An 8,436-nucleotide genomic window follows, 5' to 3' on the forward strand; every position below is an offset into this window, starting at 1 on the left:
TCCCTTCTTCAAGATTTTCTCCAGGACTGTGCAAACACTATGGAAAGAGGATGTTGGTTGTTGGAAGCTTCTGCAGTAGGGGAGTGGGGAGATGGTCATCTCACCGACTTGTGAACAAGTCAAAATTCAGCTCCTGAGGCACGGCAGTGCCTTACAGGCTCCATACGGGAGTCTGGACAGAGGGATGCAGTGTGTGGGCCTGTCCTGAGACACCCAGGGTCAAAAGTGTGGGAGATGCAGGGTGCCAGGACTCTACAGGTCCCAAAGACAGGCAGGTGCCAGGAACTATACCCAGGGCAGAAACACTACTTGGAGGTGTAATGGCAATCCCCAAAGCATAACTAAGGTGCAAAACAGAAATGGCTTTCCTCGGGGTCAGATGAAAGAAAGCTGGGCAAAATTCATAGGATTTGAAGAAACTTCCTCAGATTTTCCACTTGGCCTGACCCATGGTTTTGGAACCTAGTAGAAACCAACGTCCCGTCTCAAGTCCTCTGGAGGGAAGACACGTGTTAAAGACATGTTTGCTCTTTTCTGACATATCATCTCTATCTCACCACATACCAATTAACCCTCCCGAGGACTTTTAAAAGCAAAGAGCCTGTACAGCCTTTCTCAGAAGAGTAGATTCCTTGAGGCTGCAGCAGGGGATCCAGTGCCCTACTGAAGGCAGGTCACAGTAGGCAGGTCCTTGTGGCTTTTTCCATTGAACTTTGGGTTATCTCCAAGGATGGAGATCTGAGAATCTCTCTGGATCCTGTGCCAGAGTTTGGCCATGCTCATAGACAAAAAGATTGGTTCTTAACATCTAAGAAGCATTTTCCATTGTTCATTTCTTTTTCTCTCACTATTGCCTCACACGCCATTTGTGTGACCCTCCAAGAAAATCCAACTGCTCTGTGCCCTCCACAAGGGAGATTTGCACAGCATGAAGATCCTCCTTGGACTTCTCTGGTCTACGCTGAACAAACCTCACTCTCCCACCATCTCCTTTTCTGCCGCACACTCCAGCCCCTGGCCATCTTCTTGTCCCTGTGCTGGACTCCCTCTCACTTGTTGGTGCCTGTGCAGAACTGGAAAGACCAAAGGGGTCTGGTGTACAGGCATGGTGCCCACTGTGCCAAAAACAGAGGTAGAATGTGTCAGTGGCCCTCCTGGTTGTGTTCTCCCAAATACAAATCCAGGATCGTGGGCAAAATATGGCAGGGGGACCCGGAGAGGTTCTCAGATATCCTCCTATCCTCAGAGATAATGTAAATTTCACTGAAAAAAGGCCTAAAGACAACACCTCTACTGGGAAGTGTCTTCAGCAGGGTGTTGGATCCCCACCTCCAGATGGCTCCCTAAAAGCAGGCTCAAGGAATCCGCTATTCGGAGACTCTTTCCAAAGGGACCTGTGGATTTCAAACTGCTGCCTCCACCACTGACCCGCGCCCCGCCCCGCCGCCCTTATACGCCCTCGAAACCTCGCGAGACCACGATGGGGGGGAAGCTCTCGCGCGAGGCTCCGCCTCTCCCTGCCGCGAGCCAATGGGGGCAGGGGACGTAGCCAGGCGGGTCGCCATGGCGACGGCGGCGCTGCAGCGGGCGCCATGTTGGGCCCGCGGGCCCCGGTGTCATCCCGTGTCGCCTCGTGTCGCCCCGCAGGCCCGCCAAGAGGCCCGGGTGAGTGGCGGGAAGCGCCGGAGGCTCCTGCTGGCTGCAGGGAGCCGGCGCCGGGCACGGGCACGAGCGGCGGCACCCTCGGCCTGCGCCAGCACCACGGCCGCCTGTGATCTCATACTCCCATTTTTTTTTTCCACAGTTTCGCATTAAAAACCTCTTCCCCCGCCCGGAGCCCCAATCCCCGAGTACAAATCCCGGCTCCGGGAGCAGACAGCGTTCGGTTTATTGCACTAGAGCACAGGCCAGAGCGCTCCCGCGGCGGGGACAGCGGCGCCTCCTCCTCCTCCTCCTCCCCGCGGGCGCTTTTTGGTTCGTCAGCTTTGGCGAGCGGGACGGAGCCGGGCCCGAAGCGCGGTCGATAAACAGGGCGGCAGCGCGGGGCCGGCGCGTCCCGCGGCGCGCTCAGGCCTTCATGAGCGCCGCCACCACGGCCTTGGCGTTGAGGCTGCGCAGGTCGCAGTAGGTCTGCCCGGTGCCCACGAAGACGATGGGCTTGCTCGTGATGTAGGTCATGGAGATGGCGGCGCCCACCTGGAGGAGCGCGGGTGAGTCGGACACGCGGCGCGGGCGGCCCCGGCGCGCGCCCGCGCCGCGCTCACCTTGTCGTCGATGGTGTCGAACTTGGTGAGCACGATGCCGTCGATGAGCCGCGGCGTGGGCGCCGCCGAGTGGTCCGCCAGCGCCTTGTTGAACTTGACCTGCGCCACGGGAAGCGTGCGGGAAGGACGCGGGGAAAAGCACGGGAAAAGCCCGGGAAGCGGCGCCGGCCGCCGCGCTCACCAGCTGGTCCACGGCCTCGTTGCCCACCAGCGCCTCCCCCACGAAGAGCACCAGGTCGGGCGCGTTGACGGCGATGAGCTTGGCGAGCGCCGTCATGAGCGGCGCGTTGTCCTGCATTGCGGCCCGCCGTGTCCACCAGCACCACGTCGAAGCCCTGGTTGCGCGCTGCGGGGCGGCGCCGTGAGCGCGGGCGGCTGCCGGCGCCGTCCCCCCACGCGCGCCGTCCCCCGCGGCCCCCACCGAAGGCGATGGCCTCCATGGCGATGCCGGCGGCGTCCTTGCCGTAGCCCTTCTCGTAGAGCTGCACCATGGGGCGGGCGCCGGGCGCGCGCGCGGCGGTGTGCAGCGCGTGCAGGCGGCGCGCGTGCGTGCGCAGCTGCTCCACGGCGCCGGCGCGGAACGTGTCGCAGGCGGCGATGAGCACGCTGAAGCCGTTCTCCAGCAGCCAGAAGGACACCTTGGCCAGGTTGGTGGACTTGCCCACGCCGTTGACGCCGCAGAAGGTGACCACGTAGGGGCGGCGGCGGCGCCGCGCCTCCAGCGCGTCGCGCAGCACGTCGACGCGCCGCTGCGGCTGCAGGATCTGCACCAGCGCCTCCTGCAGCGCCGCCTTCACCGTGGACGTCACGGCTGCGGGAGAGCGCAGAGGGCGCGCGTGGCGAGCGGGCGGCCGCGCGCGGGGGGCTACGGGGGGAGCGCCGCGCCGCGCCGCTTACTCGTGAACGTGCCCATCACCTTCCCCTCCAGCTTCTTGGCCACCGACTCGCAGAGCTGCGCCGCGATCTCCGCCGCCACGTTCTTGGCTGCGGGAGGGAGAGCGCGGCTCGCGCGGGCGCACGACGGCCCCGCGCGCCGCCGCCGGGCGCTTACCGATGAGGTGCTCCTTCATCCTCTCCAGCACGGGCTCCATGTCCTCCCGCGCGAGGCTCTTGGAGCCCACGAGCCCCCGCAGCATCCCCACATGCCGCCCAGGCCGCCCTTCCTGGCGCCGCCCGGCGCCGCCTTCTCCTCCTCGGCCTCCTCCTCGCTCTCGTACTCCAGGTCGTAGAGGCGGCCGGGCTCGCGGGCGCCGCCGTCGCCCAGCGCCGCGGCGGCCTCCACCTCGTCGTCGCGGCGCGGCGCGGCGGCGCCGTCGCTGTAGTCGAGCGCCTTGGCGTTGGCGTTGCCCAGCTCCCACACGCGCGGCTTCTTGCCCTTCTCCCGCGGCGCCTCCGCCTTGGGCGACTTGCTGCCGGGACAGGGCGCTCAGCATGGCGGCGGCGGCGCGGGCGGCCCCGCGCGCGCGGCGCGGCGCCGTTCCCACCTCGGCTTCGCGTGCCGCCGGAAGAACTCCTCGCGCTTGCGCTGCAGCTCCTCGGCCTTGCTCAGCTCCGCCGGCTCCGCCGCTTTGTCCCCCGGCGCCGCCGCTTTGTCCCCTCCTCCTGCGCGAGGCCGTGAGCTGCCCGCGGGCCCCGCGCTGCGCCCGCCGCGCGCGCCGCCGCCGCCGCCTCACCCTCCTTGCGGCCGCCCTTGCCCTTCTTGCCCTTGGGCTTCTCCTTGGCCTTGTCCCCGCGCGGCTCCACGAGGCAGCGCACGCTCTTCTGCGACTTCTGCGACTGCTCGAAGGTCTTCATGGCGGCGGGGACGCGCGAGCGCGCGCCCTCCTCCGCCTCCCTGCGCGGCGACGGGCGCCCCGTGAGATTCCCGCCGCGTTCCCCGCGTTCCCCACGCGCTCCCCGCGCGCCGCCGGGAGCTACCGGAGGAGCCGGCCGAAGTCATCGCGGAAGTCGAAGGTGGCGCCCAGCAGCCCCAGGGCGCCCTGGCGCTGGAAGGCCGTGCGGTACTTGTCGCGGAACGCGCGGTGCACGTCGTCCAGCAGCTTGTCCACGTAGGTGAGCGTCAGGATCTTCTGGAAGCCGACCTGGGGACGCCGCGGGTGACGCCGCCGCCGCCGCCGCGGGGAGCCCGCGCCCGCCGCCCCCCGCGCGCTTACCACGAACACCAGCTCGAACTGGTTGTCCAGCTTGTACTTGAGCGTGAGGGCCTCATGGGTGAAGGCGTTGCTGCCGCCCCGCTCCTGCCGGGGGACACGGGGGGACACGGCCGCGCGTGGGGGGGACGCGGGGACAACGGGGGTCCTGCCCCCCCCCGGCCATGCCTAATCCCCCCCCGGGCGCAGGGATTGGTTCAGCCCCCGACACCCCCTCCAAGGGCTCCCCCCCTCCAAAACACAGTGGGCCAGCCCAAAACACCCCCCATCTCCAAACACCCCCAATCCCCAAACACCCCCCATCCCCAAACACCCCCCATCTCCAAACACCCCCCATCTCCAAACACCCCCCATCCCCAAACACCCCCCATCCCCAAACACCCCCCATCTCCAAACACCCCCAATCCCCAAACACCCCCCATCCCCAAACACCCCCCCAAGGGGACATTGGTACCTCCCCCCCCCCCAATTCCAATGGTCCCTCCCCAATTCCAATGGTCGCTCCCCCCCGCACCCCAATGGTCCCTCCCGCTCCCCCCCGCCCCCAATGGTCCCTCCCGGCCCCCATAGTCCCCCCCCCCCGCCCCCAATGGTCCCTCCCGCTTCCCCCCGCACCCCAATGGTCCCTCCCGGCCCCCATAGTCCCCCCCCCGCCCCCAATGGTCCCTCCCGCTCCCCCCCGCACCCCAATGGTCCCTCCCGGCCCCCATAGTCCCCCCCCCCGCCCCCAATGGTCCCTCCCGCTCCCCCCCGCCCCCCAATGGTCCCTCCCGCTCCCCCCCGCACCCCAATGGTCCCTCCCGGCCCCCATAGTCCCCCCCCCCGCACCCCAATGGTCCCTCCCGCCTCTCAATGCCCCGCCCCCAACGGTCCCTCCCCAACGGTCCCCCCAGCCCCGCCGGTCCCCGCCGCCCCGCGGCACCTGGAGCAGCACGGAGCGGATGAGCGCGTTGACGGGCCCGGCGGCGACGGGCGCGGCCGGGAAGCACCAGAGCACGAGGCCGCCCTTGCTGAAGATGCTGAAGAAGTCCAGCATGGCGGCGCCGCCCGCCGCCCCGCGCACACGTCGCGCTCGCGCCCGCCTTCCGCCGGAAGCGCCCGCCCATTGGCCGAGCCGCGGGGGGGCGGGGCCAAGAGGCGGGAGGGGCCAGGGCGGCGGAGCGAGGCGGGTGGGCGGGGCCTGCCGCGGGGGCGGGGCCAGGCGGAGGGGCGGTGCTGGTGGGCGGGGCCTCGTGGAGTGGGCGGAGCCTGCGGCGGTGGGCGGGGCCAGGCATGCTGCGCGCGGGGCGCTGCGGGCGCGCGCTGCTGCCGCGGGGGGGGGCCCGGGGCGCGCGCGCGGCCCCTGCGCACGGCGGCCCCCCCGCGGCGCGGGCCGGACGTGCTGCGCGGTGAGCGGGGACACGGGGGGAATGGGGGACACGGGGGGATAGGGGACACGGGGGGGATAGGGGACATGGCGGGGAATAGGGGACACGGGGGAATAGGGGACACGGGGGGTGTGGGGACACGGGGGGGAATAGGGGACACGGGGGGAATAGGGGACACGGGGGGGAATAGGGGACACGGGGGGGATAGGGGACACGGGGGTATTGGGGACACGGGGGGGAATAGGGGACACGGGAGGGAATGGGGGACACGGGGGGGAATAGGGGACACGGGGGGATAGGGGACACGGGGAGAATGGGGGACACGGGGGGGATGGGGGACACGGGGGGAATAGGGGACACGGGGGGTGTGGGGGACACGGGGGTTGTGGGGGACACGCGGGGTATAGGGGGCACGGCGGGTATAGGAGACATAGGGGAAACAGGTGACACGAAGGGCGCGGGGGGGGAATAAGGGACAAGGGGGGTCTTGGGAATCGGGGGGTGCCCTGGGGGTGCCGGGGGGTCCCTATGGGCTCGGGAGGGATCGGGGGGGGGGATTTGGCAGGGGGGCATTGGGGGGGTCACTGGGGACCTGGAGGGGCCCCCGGGGGGGTCAGCAGGTCCCCAGGGGAGGAAGGCTCGGGGGGGGGGGGGGGTTGGTGACACCCCAGCTCGGTCACCCACGACCCCCCCCCCCCCAGAGCTGGGCCAGGCGCTGCGGGCGACGGCGCCGGGGGGGGAGATCTGGGGTCCGCCGGGGGGGCCGGCGTGGGGGCGCCCCCCGCACGCGGCGCCGCCGCCGCCGCCCGAGGAGGCCGACGTGGTGGTGGTCGGCGGCGGCGTCACCGGCTGGGCCGTCGCCTTCTGGCTCAAGACGCTCGAGGGCCGCGGCGGCGGCCTCAAGGTGCTCGTGGTGGAGCGGGACCCCACGGTGAGCGCCGGGAACACGGGGGGGGGACGCGGGACCCCGCGGGGCCCCCCCGCCTCATCCCGGCGTCCCCCCCCGTTCAGTATTCCCAGGCTTCCACGGTGCTGTCGGTGGGCGGCATCGGCAGCAGTTCTCCCTGCCGGAGAACATCCGCCTGTCGCGCTTCTCCGCCGCCTTCCTGCGCGACGTCAACGTGAGCGCAGGGGACGCGGGAGCGGGGACACGTCGCTGCACGCGGGTGGGTGACGCCGTCCCCGTCGCAGGAGCACCTGGGGGTGCCGGGCGAGCCCCCCGTGGACCTGCAGTTCAACCCGGCGGGCTACCTGTTCCTGGCGTCGGAGCAGGGCGCCGCGGTGCTGCAGGACAACGTGCGGGTGCAGCGGTGCGTCCCCGCGTCCCCGCCGCGTCCCCGCCGCGTCCCCGGCGCCGCCTGACACCCCGTGCGCCCCGAAACAGGGAGGAAGGGGCCCGCGTGGCCCTGCTGTCCCCCACGCAGCTGCGGGCCAAATTCCCCTGGATCGACACACGTGGAGTGGCCTTGGCTTCCTACGGTAAGACCCGGGCGCCGGGAACGTTCCCGCCGGGAACGCCGCCAGGCGCCCTGCGTAATCGCGCCCCTTTGCCCCCAGGGTTGGAGGACGAGGGCTGGTTCGACCCGTGGGCGCTGCTGCTGGCCCTGCGCCGCAAGGCGCTGGCGCTGGGCGCGCTGGGCTGCGTGGGCGACGTGCGCTGTGAGTCCCCGCGCGCCGCCGCCGCCACCGGCCCCGCCGCGCGCGCCGGCGCTTCCCGCACCGCCTCTGTCCCCGCAGCCTTCGAGAGCGCCCTGGAGTGGACGACGGCCGACGGGCGCGAGCGGCCCGTGGCCCGAATCCGCCGCGTCAACGTGAGTGTCATCACCGGCGCCACCGCGGCGCGAATCCTTGGGAATCCGCATGTCCCGTCTCCCCGCAGGTGCACGTGGCCGACAGCCGGGAATACCACCCGGTGACCTGCTCCGTGGTGGTGAACGCCGCCGGCGCCTGGGCCGGCCGCCTGGCCGAGGTGGCCGCCGCGGCGCTGCCGCCGGCCGCCGTGTCCTTCCGCCTGCCCGTGGAGCCGCGCAAGAGGTGAGCGGCGCCGCGCGGTGCCGCGCGCGTCGCCGCCGCGTCCCCGTCAACGCGCTGCCCGCAGGTACGTCTACGTGTGGCACTGCCCCGAGGGACCCGGCCTGGAGTGCCCCATGCTCATCGACACCTCGGGCGCCTATTTCCGCCGCGAGGGCTTGGGAAACCACTACCTGGGCAGCATGAGCCCCACGGAGGTGCGTGACGGCGGCGGCGTCCCCGCGTCCGTCCGTCCGTCCCTCCACGCGCCGCCGTTCCCCAAGGAGGAAGAGCCGGACGCGGGCGACCTGCGCGTGGATTACGGCTTTCTTCGAGGAGCGCGTGTGGCCGCGGCTGGCGCGCCGCGTGCCGGCCTTCGGCGCGCTCAGGGTGCGCAGCGCCTGGGCGGGCTACTACGACTTCAACGCGGCCGACGGCAACGCCGTGCTGGGCCACCACCCCGACGTGCCCAACCTGCTGCTGGCCGCCGGCTTCAGCGGCCACGGGCTGCAGCAGGCGCCCGGCGCGGGCCGCGCGGCCGCCGAGCTGCTGCTGCGCGGCCGCTGCGACGCCCTCGACGTGCGGCGCCTCGGCTGCGAGCGCCTGCTGCGCGGGACGCCCCTGCGCGAGGCCAACATCGTCTGA

General features: G+C 70.5%; 2 protein-coding genes across 2 annotated transcripts; one reads left to right on the forward strand and one right to left on the reverse strand.

Moving 5' to 3' along the window:
• Nucleotides 1-2,064: 2,064 nt before the first annotated feature.
• Nucleotides 2,065-5,456, reverse strand: LOC148590010 (signal recognition particle receptor subunit alpha-like). The gene is given in 12 exon segments (XM_088539564.1): nucleotides 2,065-2,196; nucleotides 2,265-2,363; nucleotides 2,446-2,562; nucleotides 2,564-2,610; nucleotides 2,686-3,075; nucleotides 3,162-3,248; nucleotides 3,316-3,405; nucleotides 3,408-3,863; nucleotides 3,908-4,098; nucleotides 4,182-4,345; nucleotides 4,418-4,501; nucleotides 5,337-5,456. Coding segments are annotated over 12 exon segments (1,968 nt in total). The 5' UTR covers nucleotides 5,451-5,456; the 3' UTR covers nucleotides 2,065-2,067.
• LOC148590011 (FAD-dependent oxidoreductase domain-containing protein 1-like) lies at nucleotides 5,449-8,436 on the forward strand. Its single transcript, XM_088539571.1, is given in 12 exon segments — nucleotides 5,449-5,479; nucleotides 6,483-6,712; nucleotides 6,793-6,826; nucleotides 6,829-6,902; nucleotides 6,973-7,091; nucleotides 7,166-7,260; nucleotides 7,339-7,440; nucleotides 7,519-7,592; nucleotides 7,661-7,815; nucleotides 7,880-8,009; nucleotides 8,076-8,117; nucleotides 8,119-8,436. Coding segments are annotated over 12 exon segments (1,404 nt in total).

Source organism: Tinamus guttatus, unplaced genomic scaffold, assembly GCF_059628265.1.
Source record: "Tinamus guttatus ecotype Peru unplaced genomic scaffold, ASM5962826v1 Tinamus_guttatus_pri_ptg001845l, whole genome shotgun sequence".
Classification (NCBI taxonomy): domain Eukaryota; kingdom Metazoa; phylum Chordata; class Aves; order Tinamiformes; family Tinamidae; genus Tinamus; species Tinamus guttatus.